The 20,964-nt window shown below is 46.3% G+C and overlaps 1 protein-coding gene across 1 annotated transcript in view; it reads right to left on the bottom strand.

The window, feature by feature from the left end:
* Positions 1-20,964, bottom strand: part of FRMD4B (FERM domain containing 4B) — a 78,095-nt gene that overhangs the window by 23,291 nt on the left and 33,840 nt on the right. Inside the window, exons 6-11 of the mRNA XM_066557962.1 lie at positions 18,183-18,239; positions 17,274-17,296; positions 3,687-3,770; positions 2,439-2,504; positions 1,327-1,384; positions 349-435 (exon numbers count right to left, since the gene is read on the bottom strand). Coding sequence (XP_066414059.1) covers positions 349-435; positions 1,327-1,384; positions 2,439-2,504; positions 3,687-3,770; positions 17,274-17,296; positions 18,183-18,239 — 375 coding nt within the window. The remainder of the gene's footprint in view (positions 1-348; positions 436-1,326; positions 1,385-2,438; positions 2,505-3,686; positions 3,771-17,273; positions 17,297-18,182; positions 18,240-20,964) is intronic.

Genomic DNA, 20,964 nt, shown 5'->3' with positions numbered 1-20,964 from the left:
ACAAAAAAAAACCCAACTACAAAAGTGAAGTGAAAACACTGCCAGAGTACAAGGCCTTGCAGAAACACAACTGCTTCATATTTCTGTAGTTATCCCTGGGGGCTGCCAAAATCCCCATCCTGAGACCACCAAACTCAAGACACACGAGCCAAAGCTCCCAAAGGGAGTTTCCACTATCTAGGAGAGGGAGAGATTTACTGCCTCAGTGCCAGCAGAAATCTCCTTCTGCCTCCAGCCTTTGGTCTTTTGCCCACCAGTCTAATAAGCAACAGCTCAAAAGAGTATATCCTGACATGCAACACCATACCATGTTCCCCCCACAAAAAAATCAGATGCAAAAAAACTTACTTTTCTGGGCTTCACTTTGTCTTGTAAGTCGTACTGGCCGATTCCTTTGTAACTTATTCCAAGCCACCATGGGATTCCTTGTTTATCCTGAAAAATGGGACGTCTACGTCAACCAAGAGCTACTTAAGAATGAGGCAATTCCAAGATTAGAGCCCTTTTCACTCTGTGACAAGCACAAGTAGGTACAGAACAAGGATTTTCTGGCAAACAAATTGAGGTGAAGTGGATTGCTGGGGTGAAGGTGGAAACTTTCTCCCAGAGGCACAAACCCAGGTGGTGGCTGTGCAATGTGGGCAGAAAAGCAAGAGTGCTGCTCAAACAACGGGGTGTCACTGCTGGAGGAGTGGCTGTGAAGGGGAAGGACAGGGGACAGAAAAAACCTGTGGCCACTGACTGCTACTACCACTAAATTCAGGCATGGACAGCCACAGGAGACACCAGCACAAAACATCAGCTTCTCAGGTACCACAGTCATGGCCATGACTCAAAAGTAAGGAGACATCATCTCTGCTGAGCTCTTCTGCACAAAGCACTTTGTCCCCGGCTCTGCTCTACAAGTGGGAATAAATGGTGTATTTCCATCACTCTCCAAAAGTATTTCTCAGCATTTCCCCACTCCAAGCACGCACCACTAATCACCTGCCACTTAGGAGGAGTCTTTTCCACATTCTATTTTTCTAATCTTGATTAATGTCTCTGGGGAAACTATTAACTGCTTCAAGTCTAGAAGTGATATCCAGTTTAATTAAGATGATAGGAATTTAGCTCCTGATAGGATTACATAAAGGTTTTACAAAGATTCCTTTCTGCTGTCTGGAAACAATTTTTAAAGTACATTGAACGGGGAAAAATTACAGAGGTTGAAAAATGTGGGGTTCCATACTGATAGAAGGGCACTGAATCATGCAACTGCTCCTTCAGGAATGCAATCCCTCATAATAAGCTCAGCAATCACATTATCTGTAGTCAGTTACTGACCTTTACTCCATAGTAATGAACTCCATATGTTGGCAAAGCTTCTACCACTTTCATGTACCTGCAGACAGATTTATAGCATATCAGATTATTTTCTCTGGAGGAAGTAATATCTATTAACATATTTTTTTCACACATACATCCAGGACACGTCATTTATCATCTGCATATTTTGAAGGCCTTAATAGCTGAAGGCCCATATTTTCAGAAAAAACTTAGCATCTTGGCTTGGGGAAAGATGGGGTATTTTGGCCCAGCTAAAGCAAAAGGAAAATTTCTCATACAACAGAAAATTCAATCTTTTATCAGAAGGTCATAGAACTGAAAGCAAAAATTCTGAACTGAACATGTGAGCCTTTTGGGAAATGTTGGCAGTAAAGACCTGCCTATAATTATTCCATTATGAAGTTCTGGTTACAAAGGACAGGCTCCAAATGAATATGTTTATGCCATTGTACAACTGTTTCATGAGGCAATTCATAAAACCACTGAACAGACCATTTTTCCCTTGTTTCTACTGAAAAAGGACCACAAATTCTTGAGACAGATTTACAGGCATTGAGGTACGTGAGAAAAACTGCAAGGAGTCTGCACTGTGCAGTCATGGCCATCATCTCAAACATCTCATAACACATCCTACTGCATCTGCTTGTAGGAAGAACACTAAATATTAATGGTAAATGAAAAATACAATTCCACAGGCTCAGTGGGCAGCTTGGAAGACCTTGATGTTTTGAAAGCCAAATTCTGAACATTTCAGAATTTTTGGAGGACTTAGGGTAATATGCACCCTTAAGAGTTTGGAGTGAAAATTAATTGATGTCAAGCAAGGTATGGAGAAGAATCTTCCAATAAAGTAAGATCCAAATAATTTCTTTTGTATTTGAGGTACCCAAATGACTACACAAATGCTGAACTGCAAGCCTGTGAAATGTGAGACTTCAAATAATTCCACTTTGCCACGTAACTCAATAAAAAGAGAATCTGACAGATACAAACGACATCATTTGCAGGCAATAATGACCTAAAGAGTCTGCCTTGCCACTTCTCAACCAAAAAAGAACAGGAGAAAAGTAAAAATATCATCTTCACAAATTAACAAGTGTCATACTCACTGAACAATGGCTTGTCCTCTGGTCAGACCTTTAATTTGTGTATAATGCTCAATTACTCTGTCCTCACTGCAAACCAAGCACAAAACCCAATTTAGAGGCTCAGTGACTTCGTTCATGTGTCGAAGCTCAGACACCTGCTCAGCATGCAGAGAAGGGTCCCCATGCATGTTTCTTGCTCTAGTTTACATTCTGGTTCTTGCAGATTTCTTTCCCACCCTTCATTAGGCAGTGTGGAGCTGCCTGGCTGATCCCCTCCATCACATTCTGCCTTCCAGACCCATTAACCAACCATTTCAGATCAGCCTGTTCTGCTGCAGATGCTGCTGCAGAAGAATGGTGCTAATTGTGTAAATTCATCTTAATGTTCTAAAGGACCCGAACTTCAAAGGCTGGTTAATGCTCCATATGTAAGACAGAAGAAGTTCAACCAGAGCTGTTTTCATTCCCGTCTATTTTCTCCCCCTGACATTTCTTAGGTGAAGAAAGCCACACATTTGTCAGCAATGACCTTCTTGCATTTTTCCTGTTACATATTTCAACATTTTGTTTCGGAGGAATGCGAAATAAAATATGCATTTCTGTGTCAGACACTTGAAAGCAAAGAAAAACCCAGCAGTGTTCATTCAGAAACAAACAAATAATAAGCAAGCATGGTATACTTGAAAATCCATCACGTACACATCAAGCCTAAAAAACCAAAACAAATGAGGAGGTTGAATTTGCACAAAGGGCATAAATTCCAAGGAAACAATATCACTGATTCATCCTAAACGCTGTGTTCCTTTTACAGCAAACTCAAGCCCCAGAATTGGAACTGTCTTTCTCTTTCCAGCCTTCCTAGATTATTTTCTTCCCCTGTCCTGTCGAGAGGAGCTGGGTGGGCAGCTGGCAGCCAGCAAAGGTCAGCCCACCACAAAGGCTCCACTGTGTGACAGATGAGACTGAGGTGCTCTCTGCAAACCCAGGCCTGGCTGGAGTTCAGACTTCTGCTCCTTCTATTGCAGGGTCCCCACAAACTCTGATCCAGCAGTTTCTGACACAGCAATTTAATTTGAGCAAACTTTCAAGGAGGAATTTGCATCAGATCTTGCATAATTTATAATCTTCCAAAAACTGGAAATGTTGAACATGAGCAATCAGCTCCATGTCCTGGGCTGAAAACTTTTAGAGGAGTTTGCAAACTGCTTAAAAGTGATCTTCTTGTTATCATTCACAGCAGTGATTTACATTTTAAATTAAACAGCTCACCAGTAGGCAAGTGATGGATGCTCCTGCAGTGTCTTGGTAGGAAAGACAGGCAGTGTCTTCAAGTCTTTTCTAGTGTTCTCATCACTGAAAAAGCAAAAATGGCCCAGAGTCAGTGCTAGTGAATCAGAGATGGACTCATTAGTCTGGGCAGAAGGAAGGGCTGTATTTGCTGCTCACAAACGTGGAGTGCTGCCCCATGTCAGGCTGTCATAGCAACGTAACTCTAGATGTCCTCTCACATGACAGTGATGGATATGGTGTCATGCTCATTATACACACACGTGATGCTCAGGCCACCACCATATCAATATTTATTCTGCACACCCTCACTCTATTTGCTGAGTGCAGAATGAGCCCTGAAACAGCTGCAGGAAAGCCCAAAAGTAAGGCTTGCAGTGCTAAGTTTTGCTCTGTTTTCAACAATACATTTCATGAAGCAGTGTGGTATTTGTTAAATCACAGAAGTTTAACAGTGATCTGATTCAAAACAAAGGGTTTCAGTTCATACACTTTCAAATATTTCCAGTGAAAATAGTTCTCCTGGACTGCCCATTGTACAGAAAGTTCAAATATTCTGAACTCTAGGCCCAGCCTGAAATGAATACGGGGGGGCTGAAGTATGTGAATGCAATTTGTCATGACAAAACCCCGGCAGAATATTTTAAAACGTATTTACAGGCATCAATAAAATGGTTCATATTTTCTCCTCACATGGTCCATTAGTTAATCAGCTGAAACCTGCACGCCCCATCTGGGCAGGATTTCTGCATGCCTTCAGCACCAGCAAGCATCAACACGACTTTTCTATGCAAAGAATGCACCAGTCACGTCCATCAGCATCTGCCTCAACTTTGCCCAGGCTTTCCTTGAAGGTGTTTTTTCTGCTCCCAACCTCTCTTCTCACCAGACTGAACTGTCAGAGTTTTCACCAGAGCTATGTCCCCCTCTGCCATGGGTGCTGAGGATGGAGCTCTGCACATGGAGGACACAGCAACCCTCCCTCCCATGACTCCATCTCCCAGATGCCACATGGAAAACCAGGAGATGAAAGGTTGCTTTGTTTTGGTTTTTTGTTCCTTGGGAGCACAGGCTAATGGCTCTGCAAGGCTCTTCCCCAGCCCTGACAATGAGCCTCAGCCCTGAGTAAGGGGGACCACCTCTGGGGACAAGGAAACAGTTCAATCAACAGCCTATTTATTCTTCAACGTCTTTGATGAAGCTGCCAAGAAAGGGTCAATTAGCACCGAGGAGTGCTGCTTGCTGCACTCTTCTGCCAGGAATATCCATTTTTCTTTGCAAGCTGGCCAGCACCCAAGTGCCACAAACAGGGACAGCTGGGTAGAAAATCAGGATCTCTCCTTCCAGCGCTCAAATACAGCCAATGCTCACAAAGGCTGAGTTTTATTCACCCCTTGCAGGCCTATTTTGATGGGATCAAAAGGCTGCAGGACATCTCAGCTTGCAGAGGGAAGGTGGATTACCAGGGGTTTGTTGGGTCACATGGAAATGCAGACATAGAGCACACTCTTCTGAGGCCTCATAAACCAAAGCAAAGAATAAAAAAAAAAAAAAATCAAAACAAACAACAACAACAAAAAAACAAAACAAAAAAAACCCCAAAAACCAAAAAACCCAAAAAACCCCCAAAAAAACCACACACACACAAAAAACCCCAAAACCAACCAACCAAAAAAAACTGAAACACACACACACACCAAAAAAACCACACAACCCAAAAAACCCCAAAACAAAAAACAACAACAAAAAAATACAAAATGGCCTGAACACCCTCTTAAAGCTGAATGGCTTGGTCCTTCAAGGTCCTGTCCAACTTCAGTCACAGACTCACAGGATAATTGATAATTAAACCACAATTTTCCTCCTATTTTTAAACCTGATTTATCTCTGCAATGGCTGCTCTAGCAGGCAGAGTTGGCAGGGAACTACAGCAAAGTAGGAGAGGTTTTGGAAGGAAGTACTAACAAAACAGCTCATTTTTACCAAACAAAAGGGCTGTTTCTGTAAATGTAGATTCTCAGCCTCGTATTCATAATCAGAAGTTTAATGGGTGGTCATTAAACCCTTATTTAGTAATCTGGTTTTAAGGGCTGAGGCAGTAAGGAGGCTGATGCTGGGAAGCCAGGGCTGAGCTCTGGTAGAGCAGGGGACAGCTGACACCCAGCTGTCACCACTACACATGGGTGGAGAGGTCCCAAACTCTCCTTCCCCAACCACTACAGGGCCAGGAGCCTCCCCACCACTGAGAGTCTGCAGAAATGCCACAAATCCTGGCAGATGCATCTCCCATGCTCTGAAATGCCACCTTCTGCAACATTTGCAGCCTCCAACAGCACTACTCCCCTTCCTGTTTGGGCTCCTCACCCCTCTGGTTTGGTTTTTGGACCCCCTGCCTCTCTAAATCTGGCTAAGTAGCACCTTTATCCTCATCAATGCCAAAACAAGGGTGCTAGTTAAGCCTGAGTGATGAGTAGCAGCTCATCAATATGAAAATGTCTACCACCGAATTTAAATTTTGAGGGCCAGCCAGCAAAGCAGCCTCCAAGCAGGGCCTGTGGGCTCTGAGCTGGGACATGCAGTGATCCAAGGGCTGTCACCACTTCTGTGCCATGGCAGGGGGCAGACTGGCAGCAGGCAGAGGCCACGGGGCTGTGACAGCTCACAGCAGAGCTGGGCCTCCTCTCTTCTTCTGCCAGCCTACAAACCCATCCAATTTCTCGCAATAACACCGATTTTATGAGGCAAAATTGGCTCCTGGGACTTGTCTTCCTCACAGGACCCAACCTCACACCCTGAGGTTCAGACACCATCCCATCCACAAGCACTGGGAGAAGTCCATCCAAATGCACTTATAAGGGCTGAAACTCTCTGAGAAGCAACAGGAGGATTTTTTTCCTCTCTGCATAATTGTAACATCAAGCATGAAACAATCCTAGAAAAATGTAAAAGACCTGGGAGAGACAGGGCACAGCTCCTTGCAGGCTGGATGCCTTCAGACAGCGCAGGCTGGCACGCAGCAGCCTGGATCTGCTGACTGCACGGCCCAGGATTAGCGTTCCGGATGATTCACGGCTCTCAGGGATAATAATAAAAGCCTCAAATGGTCCTCCCCCTCCTTCCACAGAGTCCATTATCACTTCATCTGCACCAAGCAAGTCTCCCCTTGACCTTCAGGATCACTTTCCCAAGCCCTCTGAGACCCAGCTGTTCCCCAGAGGTGACAACTCCCGATAGCAGGAGGGCGCTTTGAATTATGACCTGTTCCTGTTTGGTTTCACAAGGACCACGAGATGACACAGCAATCCCAGGGCAGACAGCCCTGGCTCCAGATGTCCCACCATCCCCATTATCTGCCAGCCCAACACCCAGTGCTGTATCTGGCACGTCCATGGTGGGTTCCCACCAGGAGGAGGACGTGGCTGTCGGGACAGGGAGGCCCAACTTGCGTTTAATCTGACCCCTGCTACAGAGGGGGTTTCTGGACTGGTGGTTTTTGGCATAATTTCAATATATAAACTGCCCAGAGTCAATGGGACTGAACATTTTCTGGCCAAAGTTTTGTTTATTCCCCAGGAGGAGAATATAGGAAACTCTCAACTCAAGTATTTTTCCACTATGGGGAAGAATTAAACAAAAGCAGCAGACAGACCCTTTCCTTCCTATTCCACCCTCTAAACAGGAGTTTTCTCTCTGGCAGATACAAAGCAGAACTTGAATCAATCTGGGCAATGCAAATGGAAATAATGAAAATCTGCATCAGAGCCTACTCACACTGAACCTCAACTTGCACTCCTGGTACTGCCCATAATTAATTCTCTGTCCCAACATGATCAAACATTGGGCAAGATGCTGTCCCCAGCACGCCCTGCTCGTCAGTGCTAGCTCTATGGAGAGGGAGCTTGATTCTAAAACAAGCAGGTAACATGATTAAAAATATTTAATCATGTATCATACTATCAGTAGGACTTCTCACTTGAAAGTCCAGCAGCAAAACAGGACCAATCTCAGGAGCTTTCTACACCCTGCTTATGTTACAGTGAGATTTCAGGCATCTTGCTAAAACCCCCACCAGAAATCCACCAAGGAACCAAGCCAGACCATCGTGGCACGCTCTGCCTAGAGCGCATTACTGAAAATTAAAAAAGAGTTTACATATTTATGCCCCCAGAAAGTGCATCTTGACAGCTTGTAATGGAATGATATAACACTCCCTGCCAGGCAAAGATTTACAGAACTGTGCTAATTAGGACCATTTGTCAATAGGTGCTCTGGGCTTCCCTGCACCCACTGTCAAAAACCAGCTTATGGCCCTTGCTAAAGCAGGTAAGAGCTTAGATGGAGTAAGATGTGGTAAATGAGAGTAACAAAACGTGCAGAGCAAGCAACACACCCAGCAGCAAAACCCTTATATTGGACTGCAGCGTAGAAGCTTATCAGCCCACAGATTCTTTGTAAATATTAACAACTTGATGAGGACAGGACTTCAGACAACTCTTAACTGACTAAAGCAAGGGCAAGCGTGTCTGCCTCTGCTGAATTTGTGTTTATAACACATTATAAGGTACAAATTTATCACTAGGGAAAGTGCACTGTATAGCAACTTTATTCTTGGAGTTCCTTGACCTCACACACTTTCTCGTGTTGCCACAGGATCATTGGAATAAGTCACTCCCAGGTTCTCCTAAATGTCATTATCTCATGTTCAGTTAAATCTTGAAATGAATTTTAGGCATAGCACAGGTAGAATTTAGAGTGGCCTTGCCTGTAGAAAATGTTAAGCAGCCTCTCAAAATTAACCTGGAAGTTATGTCACGGACACCTAAATATCAGCAAATTTAGAATTATGTATGAGATTCAGGGAAACGTGCAGCTGCACAGAAGTATGATACACTATTACCCTACATCATGAAGATGAGTCAAAGCATTTCCATTAGGATTTGTCACCTCACTCTCTTCAAGATTTTTAGAGCCAGGAAAAGAAATACTCCAAAACAGCACAAAATTAGAGCAGATGCTTGAAAGCTTGACAATCAAGGGTTTCAGAGGGTCAGATTATTCAGCTGATGTCAGTACCAGCCCCATTTCTTTAGAATGACCACCAGATTGCTTTGCACCAAATTGTACAAGCACATCCTGTGCTGCTGCCCACACCCCAGCCTGGTCCTAAAGTGACTTTCTCAAGGTCCTAGTGACTTTCTCAGCTTGGTGCAGACTCAGGGAAATGACACCAAGGTCTCCAAGGTGCTCCCATTCCTTACACTCAGAGATGAGAACCAGCAACATGGACCATCCCTTTGTAGCTGGGCTGCTTCTGCAACAGGTGCCTGCTCTGTATGTTTTGGGTTTGTTGTAAAATAAAGAGCAAGGCAACCTCAGGCCCCGTGGAGGCTGCTCTGCCCTTTGAGGGACCACGAGAAACAGGTGTGAGGAGCAAGCAGTGAGGCAGTGGAGGGGAAAAAATGAGCAGGGTTAAAAGGGCAGGAGAAAAAAGGGTGGGGGGGGAAGGAAGAGAGAGCAGGGGAGGTGCAGGGAGACACGATGGATTTAGCAGCTTTTGAGTATGCCAGAGCAGCAGGATCTTGGCAGCAGGATTTTGAAATGTGCTCTCTGACAAATCCTCTTTTGTGACAAATGCCAGACGTTTCCCATCATTTCCCAACCTTTCAGTTCATGGTCTGCTGGCCCACTCAAGAAAGTTATTTTTCTATTGAGGGGAGCCCAGGATGTGGAAAGGCCATGACCAAGGGGCTCCCGTTGGTGCAGGACTGCCAGAGCCTCAGAGCCCGACCTTCCCTGCAGGCAGCAGGAGCTTGGCTGGGGGCAGGGTGCAGAGGCTGCCACTTGAACAGCAGATAGCAGCCGCCTGCTCAGAGAGGTATTTGAAGGGGCATTTAAGAGCCTTCCAACCCCATCTGTGAGAAGGACCCTGATAAGCAGTGCAGATGGCTTTTTCAACCCCAGCTTGTTGGACATTTAGGGGTGGCTGTGCTGGGGGTCCCCACCTTGTGCAGCTGCAGCAGCTTTAGTTCCACGGCTCAAGGAGGAGCTGCACCAAACACAAAGTGTGGCTGGGACTGGATGACCCTTCCCCATACTTGAACCAGAGCCTTGGATTCTCCGGCCTCACCTTCAACTCCAGCCCTGTTACCTGAGCCCAATTTCTCTGCTTCCCAAGCACTGCCCAAGTCCTAGGCAGAGCAGCAGCACCTCCTGATCTGCAGGGGTTTGGTGACCCCAAACATGGGCTTTTGGAAGATGGGCCAGGAGCACCAAGGAAAATGCAACATTTCTCCCATCAGTTGTACGCACACACCTCTCCATATCAGGATATGGTGAGCAGGAACATGAGCTGCTCCCAGAGCCACCTTGCCAGGTGAGACAATGCTACAACTTCCACTTTGCAGGCAAGGATGCCAAGGGTGCCAAGAAAGCAGCTCTTCATGGCTAGAGAAAATCTGTGACCTGCAGGTGCCCTAAATCCTCATGTCTTCTTTTGCAGCTCTTGATGTGAAACATGAATATTCTGGAGACAAACACGTTTGGTCCTTCGACCTACCACCTACAATGGGTGGTGGATGCCATCCCACAGACCTGCTGTGACATATCCATATTTAATGATCTGCTTGCTCATACCCACAGCACATGCTAGCAGTGCTCCCCTAACAGACCAGACAAAAGCAGAATGGCTCAGCTCTACCTGGGATTTACTGCCAAGCAAAAATGGATATTCACAGTTGATACAATGCTTGAAGGATCCCGAGCCCTGCCTCACAAAGCAGACTGTTATTTCTAACATTCACACTTCTTCCTGTTCACACAAAGGTCAGCTTAGCCATATTAGCTGTGGGTTTTTAGCATGTCTGAGTACAGTAGCAAAGTTTCAAGCTTGTTATCACAGCCCAGCTGATACATGGAGATACATGGAACCACAAGAAAAATAAAGTGTCCAAATAATGATAAAGACCTGACAAATCTGCAAAAGCAAAAAAAGCTGATGTTGAAAAGCTGTCGCTCCATTTCCTCAAAGCACAAAACACACCTCATGTGATAGATCTCAGCCACCATGGGAAGGAAAAGCAAAATATTTACTTCTGCTTTTCTAGAGTGAGGATGTTGTTAGGACTCAGACCAGAGCCCAAACTCCTGCTCGCAGATGAGTGCAAGACTGGAAAAAAATCCCTGTAGACCTCTGCAGATATTAGACAAAATGGAGGTGAAATGTGATTTTTCACCATGAAATGTGATTTTTACAACAGGAAAGGCCACGTGTTTTAATACTGAACCTGTACTTAAGGGAATTTCTAGGACAAGGGTAAGCATCTCTTACCTATGGCTGTGGTTGTCATGATGCTGCCCCACGTGACAGCTTCTCCCCTGCATGGGGGACAAGCTGGGGGATGTTGAATTTCCCTGCGCCTTGCTTGCCTTGTCTCTCATCTGTTTGCATGCAGAGCACACACAAAAGACCTCTCTAGGTGGCTGGGTTGTACCCACTCTAGCTCTGCTCTCTGAGTTAGAAATAATTAAAAAAAAAAAGAAAAACCAAAGAAAAGAAAGTACCGTGGAGGGACTATTAAAGAGGACAAAACACAGTAACCCCTTTTCTGCCCCTATGGAAACTGTGCAAACACCACACGTGTGAAATTTAAAAATTACTGTTCCTTACCAAACTGCCATAATTATGTGTGAATATTAAGAGTTACAGTGCTATATACAAGTAAATCCCATGAGATCAGGTTATTAAATTACTGCAAACATCCTTTTTTGTTCCCTCTTCATCTAATCCTTTTTGCTCATTTCCACCCACAGTTCTTCCACCTAATTAATCTGCTCCATAATAAGCATTCTATACAAATTCCCTGAGAGTCCTTACAGAATTGCTTTAAAATAGGAAATTGTAAAAAACCATTACAATGACATCATTGCAGACTGCATATGCTTTAGTCTGCCTTGAACTGGATGAATCTACAAGTAGCACCAGTGGAAAAAAACCTGTTGCTATGAAAAGTCTATACAAGAAATGGCATCTTAAGTACGTTTTCTTTGTATTTGCACCTGGTTTACATGAAAAATAAAACACCGGGAGAAAACAATGTTTTCATCTCATAATTGCTGCCTCAGTGTTCAGGGAGATGGAGCTGCCTGGCTCCCTCAGCTCCTGTTCCTCATGGCAGACCTGCAGGGATTCACCAAGGAAAGCAAAATTTTCACCCTGCTAGAGAAAAGTTACTGCAGTCTTCAACCAGCTTTCTTTGAAAAGGGTATAAAATTCAATTAAGCTCTTGGGAAAGTGGGTATCTGATACCTGTCAGTAGGCTGATCATCATCATTGTATGAAATAGATATGAAACATGACTTTCCCTAAACTTGCTTATTTACTACCTTGGTTCATCAGATGCTCCCAAATAAAGCAAAATAAATAATCAACCCCCTCAACTAACAGGCTCTGAGTAAGCAGATCTTTGCTCACCTTGTCCTACATCAGCTGTTTATTGAAAAAAGGGAGCTGAGGAAAGCACACAGCTGGGTTTGACCGAGAGAGAGTTAATGGTTCAGAGCCAGTGCCTCAGCAGGTATTTAAAGAAAAAGTGCTGGGAGTCACAGCTGAAAGGCAAAGCACACAATGAGTCACTTGGCAAACAAGGGCCAGGAGCACAAGGGGCACAAGGCAGCGCCAGGGCTGAGCACTGATTTACAGCCAGGCAGACACAGCCCATGGGGAGCTGCGGGCAGCCTGCAAAAAGGCTCAGGGTATCGGTGCACGGGCATTTAAAAAGTGCATTTGCATGGAAAAGAACATCAGAAACTGAACTACAGTGCTGCTCCAGGCACCAGATGGGTGTTCTGAGAGTGAACCCTCTGGTGACCCACCAGCTCTTTTGTATCACCCACTGACACAGGTGTGAGGAAAAAGCTGGGGCTGAAACAGGATCCAGACTGGGCTCTGGCCAGATGAGACGTGCCCTGGTAACTCATCCCCAGACTTGTCCTCCTGCTCCAACCCCAGTCCTGGGCGTGGCCACACCTGGAATTTTGGTCACATAAACCTGGCAAAATTCCCAGAAACAGGCTGGACAAGCCACCTCCAACAGACCTCAGGTGTGTCCTGTTCCTGAGGGTACCTTAATCTTAGGGTTAGCGGTAGAGTGAGCAGGTGCTTTGCTACCAGACAATTATTAACTTCTTTCCAACAGCTATTTTCTAGCACTGCCCACGTTATCTTTCCCACATTCTTTTCTACCAAGAGATCTTCCAGTTTGCCTGGCAAAATATTCAGCTTCCCAACCAAACACTACCCAAAAATCTCACTCTGAGCACTCTTAATTAAGAGCAAATTGTTAATACTACTTTCTGCACCTAGATCAAGAACTTCACTTTTTTCCAAGCAGGATTTTAAAATTCAGGACTTTCTGAACCAATTACTCCATAGCCTCAGTTGCAGGGCTATCTCTCACCCAAACCTTTCCCTTTTCCAAACTGCCTTTATCACCCCCAGAACGATAAACCCCGGTGCCTCGCACATGTCAGCTATCAGGAATTCATTATTTTGTCTGTGTTATGTTATACCAGTCGGGAGTTATCTTTGCAGCCCACAGGCCAGAATCAAAAACGAATGTGTCAGCTATTTAAAGAAAATAGAAGCCCTCCTCCAGCAATTTAATTAACTTCCAGGGAGCAGGGCTGGGTTTCAGTCCTGGAAATGGTACTGGGGAAAATACAGTCCAAGATTACCAGTCAGAAAATAAACTTCTTTTTTTTCCCCAAGTTGCTTTCCTTATATAGTCTCTGCAGCTAATCTGATTTTGATAAACATTTTTCCAGTACTAGGACAGCATTTAGGACTTCTCAGTTATAAACTGTCTCTCTCATCAAACTACAAAGGAAAATAAAAGTATACAATATTTTACAGGATTTTTGAGGGCAGATGCTTAATTTGTAAACTAAATACAGCTAAATTATTTATTTCCCAAGGAGGCCAGGCTTTATGTGTTGTATATCTACAAGATGAATAATTAACAGACTGCCAAAACATTGTCTCTTTAAAATTCAAATAGAATTCCTAAAATAAACAGAACACGTACATTTCCCCCCCAAAACTGAGCCATGCCAGAAGATACAATTTGAATCGCATTATCTTTCTAAAACCTTTGCACAGAGTTTAAAAACCAAGATTTCATAAAACCAGGCCTTCAGATTTTTCTGTTTCATTTGCAAATAGGAGAGTGGAGGAATGCAATTAACTCACGCAGAGTTTCAAAACTCCAATCAATGACTAATGCTTGCTGGGGGTTCCTATTGCAGGAGCTGGGTCAAAAGTGCTGGGAACTCAGCTGAAACACACGAGCAGTCAACTGGAAGCCATGCATGAGTCGTGGAAAGCAAACATGAGCCAGCGTTACATCCTTCCTCTTGAGCAAAGCGTGCCCAGCGCTGCTCAGGGGGGCAGGAATCTGCAGCATCCCAGCCCTGCTGGGGACAGCAGAGCTGCAGGACTGTCCTGCTCTGCTCAGGGCAGCCCTGACACCATCCCAGGTGGGGGAGAGAGGGACACCTCACTGAGCATCCCCGTGACATCCTCTTCACCACACACAGCAGGGAATTATCTTGGCTGGGATCACCAGCTGGGTAAACAGGAAAAGGAAACGGGTACATGATGGACTGCTGCCACCTCTGCTCCTCATTCCTCCTGTGTCCCAAAGCCAGTCATGGCTTTTGAGAATCTAGAGTTGTCCAAATCAGGACATGCTGGGGGTGTAATTTTGAAGCATGCACTTAAGATTTATAAAGATGTCTTCAAAACCAGGGTCCTCTCAAAGTGGGATTTGGATGGTTCATCTTACATAAAGTCTCTTCCCAAATTATAAACATGACTTCAAAACCAGGGTCCTCTCAAAGTGGAACTTGGGTCTATCATCTGACATAAAGTCTCTCCCCAAATAATAAGGCACAAACTAAATGATCTTTAAGATCTCTTCCAACCCAAACCATTCCATGATTCTGTGAAACCCCTGTCATGTAAGAGCCCAGCTCAGGACCTTGGGCTCCTACTGCAAAGCACCTGCAAGGACCAAACCCCAAAGTCCCTGCTATTCCCATGCCTGCCAGTGCTACCAGACTGTGAAGCCCCTCCAGAGTGACCTTGGTGGTGTAGAAATCAAAAGTTTTTTACTTTCTCCAAGCGCCCACGTGTCAGGTTTGCTCACTGAAAAGAAACAGATTTCCAAGGAATGTGCTCGCCCACTCAGCATGGGGCAGGGGAGGGTGTTTCTCAGCAGGCTGCTGCTCCCTGCCATCAGGGTGTTATCTGGGAATTTGAGCAGAGGATTGGGAAAGAGGTTCCTATAGAACCACAGGAGAGAAACACAGCGTTCAGGCCCTGGTACGGAGCTGACGTCAGGGGAATGCCACATGGTGACCCCCACCACAGGATGTGTCCCCATGGAAAAGCTGCCTAGGGGATGTGTGTGAAAAATCAGACAGGAAGAGATCCCCAGCATTGCCTGGACTGGCCCAATCCTCACTTCCACAGAGCTAATCTCCAGGACTTCAGGCAATTCCTGTATTTACCCGTGTTCATTCAGCACTAACCCAGTACCAAAAAAATCAACCCGCACATTCTCACGGAAGCTGAGGTGGTGCAAGAGCCACATTCCAGAAGGTGATTCAAAGCAGAATGTCCAAGTGACAGCGAGCAGAGAACACTCTCAAGGCACTGCAAAGGGAGGCAAATCCCCCTGCACAGGGACACAGTCTGTGCAGCACAGCAAGCCGTGCAGCAGAGGCCAGTCCTCCGGTATCCTCGTTAAGATATGCTGGTAATTAAGCCAGTGCTTTATCAGCACTGGCCCAAAGGACCACTTGTGATATGTGACATGGAATTCCTTCACTCCTGGTGTGCTCACTGGGCCTGGGACAGCTGGCTGTGCTCATTTGCCACAGGGGCATAACATATGTTCAGTTTAACAGAGGGAACAATTGCTGCGGCTATTTCGATGGAACTCTTAGGGGAAGAGCTGCATTTGGAAATCACTCTTGTAGCAGAGTGCTCTTCCCTACAATTTTCTTTAAATACTTCTGAAGGTAACCACGGGCAATCCACTCCTTGCAACATGTCCAGGGAAGCACAGAAAACAGCCACAGCCACAGGTCCTGGGCTCCTGAAGCCATACTTACAAACCTATTTATGGCAAATGATAAGGAGGCTGTGTTAAGTTTAAACCACATAAGGGAGCTTTTCACCACCAAGGTGGTTTTTAACATTAACCCCTGTTCTTGAGAATCAAGAAAATTGTGCCACCAGTTGCTACAGCTTAACAAGTTACTTATTGTGGAGTCAGCAGTGATTTTCTGGTTATCTGTGCCTAACTAAGCTAAGCTTAGGGCGTCCCTGTAGAGATCAGGCAAGATAAGAGGTCTTTCTAGAGAAAAATGCAGCATATTGCAGGTATAAGCAGTATACTGGGGGTCACAGAGCAGGTCTACAGCACGAACAGGAACAGAAGTGGTCTGCACAGCCAGCCCACCCAGCTGATCAAAAACACCTTCTTCTCCCTGCAGCTGTGACAGCATGCCAACAAAGAGGAGGAGGAGGAGGTTTGATGGACTTCACAGAGCGCGTCCTCTGGCAGAGAACAGACAGGCCTTTGAAGGGAAGGGGTCTAGGGATTGGCATTGGCATTTACTTGACAACTGGCCCCTCAAGGGATAGCAGAGTCACTCTGGCAGTCAAACGTGACTTGCTCCCCGCATTTGGGCACACAGGTCTGTACTGAAGGCTCTCCAAAGCTGTTGTAGCTAAAGTGTAAAATACACCTCTCCCCCCTATGGAAACTCAGCAAGCAGTAAAATATTAACATGACCAAAGCCAATCTTCTGGATCTCTATTTGCTCAGTGAGCTGCTTCTAATGGAAGGTCTTTCCCCGTGGCTCCAGCAGGTCCAGGTGACCCCACCTGCTCCCCCTCAGCTCCTTATCACAATCAGAGCTGGGTAAGCAGCACCTCCAAGGGGAAAGCAGACCTGATGATGCAGCTTTAAACAGCTCAAGCAGAGCAAGGGGGTCGCACATCAGCCAGAACACAAGTGTTGGGTCAAGTGTGGGGAGGGAGAGGCCCCGGGGCAGCTGCAGGAGAACATGGCTCATTGATCCCGGGGCAGCTGATGGCTGTGTCCCTGCACGGGCAGGGCTGTGGGCAAGGTCACCCTCAGGGACCCAAACACAGGCCAGCAGAAGCACAGGCAATGGTCTTCTTGGCAAGAGTTTGGCAAAGCACAGGTTTTCCCAGCAGGGAAGTGTGGGAGCTTCCCTTTCTCCCACTGCGGCACCCACACTTGGGAGGGGAGCACAGCGTGGTGGCCTCAAACACTGTTTTGACTCAGAGTTTGCTCACAAAAGGCATTACTCACCCTGCAGACTCAGATTTTATCCAGCCCAGCAGCACTTTTCACTTTCTTCGGGCACTGCTCGCAGCTGGACTTTACCCCCATTTGTGATTGTTTGCAATACAATGCCAACACAGAAAAACACATCCATCAAGCACACCAGTATTAGAAAGGAAAATGTTATTACCTGGAATAGTCCCCTTTAGCTTCCTACAATTGAAAAACAGTGACAGAATTAAAACATGATCTCTTCAAAACCCTCGATTTTCCCAGCATTGTTCACTTCCCCACTCCCACAGCTCTGCAGGCAGATCCTGACCCCCACCACACTCCCTGCAAAACACGGAGCCTCAAGAGCTGGACTTGGCCCCTCGTGCTCCCAGCTGTAGACAATCCACCTACAGCACAAATAAAACTGCTTCCAAAACGGGGATGAGTTTCACATTGCAAATCAAATGCTGCTTTTACTGCACAAGAAGTGAAATACAATTCTCCCTCCTCTCCCATCCAGGCAAAGGTTGGCTGTACAGTCAGGTCAGCAGTTGGGAGGAATTGTGCTCACTCGAGATGAAAACAACTGTTCAGGCAGATGGAGCTGCTGCTGTGGCACTTTGTCAGTGACAATGCAATGGGGGAAAACCCCAGTTTTTTAAAGGCAGAATTTTATTTCATAGAAAGTGGTAAATAACTGGAGTTTAAGTCTCAGTAGAACAAAACTAGATTAATGAGAGGGAAAAATGACACTGTATATTTTAACATAACAGAGGTATCAAAACCATATGCTCGGAAAAGAAGATTCACAGGCATAATATAGCTGATTTAGCCACAATATTTACACTTTTCTTCCCAGATCTCTGGAATGTATTTAAATTAGGGCTAAGTGATAAATTGAATGGAAACCTGCCCAGATAAATGACTTCCCTTGATTAGCTTTTACTCTTTCCATTTAAAACTCCTCAAACAAACATTTCAAAAAAGAACTCCTATGTGTTCCAGCTTCCTCTGCCGCGGAGACCACAAACAACCCTGCGGGGGGGGAGGAAAAACTCCGGGAAGGGAATAAACGGAGCCAAACCGAGCCGGGGCAGACACTCACCTGGAGCACCAGGGCGGCCAACTTGAACACGGTCTCGCTGTCCACCTCGATGTGTCCCTGCACGGGAGAGAGCGCAGCGTGAGCGGGGCCGGAGCGAGCGAGCGAGGGAGGGAGGGAGGGGGCTCGGCAGAGGCGGCGCTGCCGGAGCGGCGCTCCCGCCCCGTGTCCCCGCTGCCACCGCCGCACACACGGCCCGTCCTGCCCAGCCCTGCCCAGCCCCAGCCCAGCCCCAGCCCCAGCCCTGCCCTCCGTACGAACGCGGCTGCTGCTGCTGCATTTCACGGGGTGCTGCCCCGCGCTGCTGCGCCCGAGCTCAGCGGGACGCGGTCCCGGCGCGCTGCCAGCCCCAGTTTGGCACGCAGCAAGCCAGGGGTGTTAATGGGTGAGGGTCACAGGTCACAGCATCAGAGACTGGGTGTCATAGACTGGAATCTATGGAATCATGGACTGGCTGGGTTTGGGACCTTAACAGCCATCTCATCCCGAGCCCCCTGCCCTGGGAAGGGGCACCTTCCACCAGACCAGGTTGCTCCATGACCTGGCATTCAACACTTGCAGGGATGGGCCACGGCAGATACATGGTTGGATGGCACCCAGGAGCACCTATCAGCTCCACAAACAGCAGTATTTGACAAGATCTAAACCCCTGAGACCATCTGCAGGAAAGGCTGCTTATTTCCCAGCTCATTTCTCTGCTCTCCATTCATTTGGGTGCATGTGTCCACTGGGATAGCCCTGTCCTAGCCAAGAGAAAACCAAGGAACTACATCCATCTCTCCATAAAGATTTTTATTGCTTACAGTTTTAGGGCCATTCCTTGTTTGTTGTGATTGTGGTACACAGGCCCCTGATGCTAAACCAGCCACACTGATTAATCACAAGGGCAGCATAACTGAGTCCTTTGTCCTGCTCAGTCTGCATCCTACAGCTTTCATTTCTTCCAACTCCACTGAAGCTCTAGAGCAATGCTCAGAAAAACTGCATGGAATCCATGCTGGAAATCTCCTGTGCCTTGACACCACCCCAAAACCAGCCCTGTCCTAACAGCACGATGTACTCAGAAACTCCACAGGTGCCAAAGCATCAAAACTACATGAGGATCTTTTTTTTTTTTTCCTCCTTTCCTCCTGCTTACAAGCTTAAGTACAAACTTTCCAGGTTAGTTTCTTACCAGGAAAACCCCTGGCCTTGGTTCTACTCAGGGACCAGCAGTGACACTGGAAGAGCAAAGGAGATGCACTGACAGCTGCACTCTTTTACTCCTCCTGCATCCTGCTAACAGTGGGCAAAGCACAAAACTGAGCCTATGGAGCAGCCCAGGAACACAGATTTTTCTTATTGACCTTCTGCAAATGCAGATGGTGGACATGATGCCTGCCTCATGTCACTGAGATCCCAACACACCCTTAGCCCCAGGATCTGTTGGCTGAACGAGGAGACAAAGCAGACCAAAAGCTGAAATAATGCCAAAACCAGGGCAGCAGCAAGATCTACAGAATCACATACAGATACAGGGAAATGACATCTCAAAATATATTAGGGCACATCTGGAGCTGAGCTAATTTACCACAGCTGCAGGTCTGGCCCACAGAGAGTAAATTCAAAAGTTGAACAAACAAATAATTCAATTTTCATGGAAAGGAAGTGTTTTTGCCAGCTTTGTCAATAAAACATTCCAGCAGCAGCACTCCCCCAGCCTTCTCTGACAGGCAGACCAGGAGGAATTTCCCCTTCCCAACAGGTGTGGCACCAGCTATGCAGGAGTAGCCCCCAAAGCATTCCCAGACATATTTTATTAGAAGAAGAGGAGGAGCGCATCACAAGTTCAGAGAAAAAAAAAAAATAGCTTGAAGTGCATCCTTCCTTCAGATCTCTTTCATGCTGGTGCTTAAGAAAAGAGGCAAGATTGCAGCCTAAAAACTCTTCACATAGGTGCAATTTTAAGGCACTTTGTTACTTCCAGGTCTGTATCAGGTTAGTCTTTGTCATGCACAGCTGAGCTGGCTTTCTGAAAGCTTAAATTGCATCTGCCCAAGCAACCTCTGATGCCAGCTGTGGTGGTGAGAGGATTACAGGAGATCAGGTCACCCCAGCACCATGGTGTCCTTCCCCAGCAGACAAAGAACTCAGATATGAGAAAATGCCACCACAGGGAACCTCAGCTCAGCAGGAAAGGTGAGCTCTGGCTCAGCAAAGCTGCCCTGGATCACAAAATCAGGGAAAACAGGGACAGAAGGGGCTTTAAAAGCTCACCGAGACCATTGCCCTGCCCCAAGGCAGAGTCAGCTACATGGGGCTCATTGCCTTTTAAGCCTACAAGAAACTCAAGGAGATTTAACTCTCCAAAGCCCTCTTGATTTATTGCTGGCTCCCAGATAAGCTCAGCAGCACTGGATGAGCTGCTGCAGCAGACTCTGCTGAGCCACAGCAGGAGCTGCTGCTGCCCTTCCAGGGGTGTTTGGGACATAATAACCAAGCACCTCCTCACTTTTCATCTTCAAAGCACCTCACAGCCATTAACTAATTAGCAAGAGTAATTATGAGGCTGCTCTTCTGTGTTTATTTGCTTTTTTCTAGAGCTAGACACTGGCCTTAAGAAACTCTGGTCACTTTACTGGCTGCTATGGCACGGCCACAAGTGTTAACAGTGATCCCACAAACCACTTCATTTAGGGTTTTAGGAGCCCAAAGAGCACAAAGGGGGACTGGCTTCTCCAGGTGAGGAAGTCTCACTTTGCTTTCAGAGTGAGGCATTTGCTGTGCCAGGGCCCTCAGTTTCAAA

The sequence above is a fragment of the Molothrus aeneus genome, chromosome 12 (assembly GCF_037042795.1).
Source record: "Molothrus aeneus isolate 106 chromosome 12, BPBGC_Maene_1.0, whole genome shotgun sequence".
Lineage (NCBI taxonomy): Eukaryota > Metazoa > Chordata > Aves > Passeriformes > Icteridae > Molothrus > Molothrus aeneus.
Note: the sequence above shows the minus strand (reverse complement) of the source record. Positions and strands in the feature narration are given on the sequence as shown.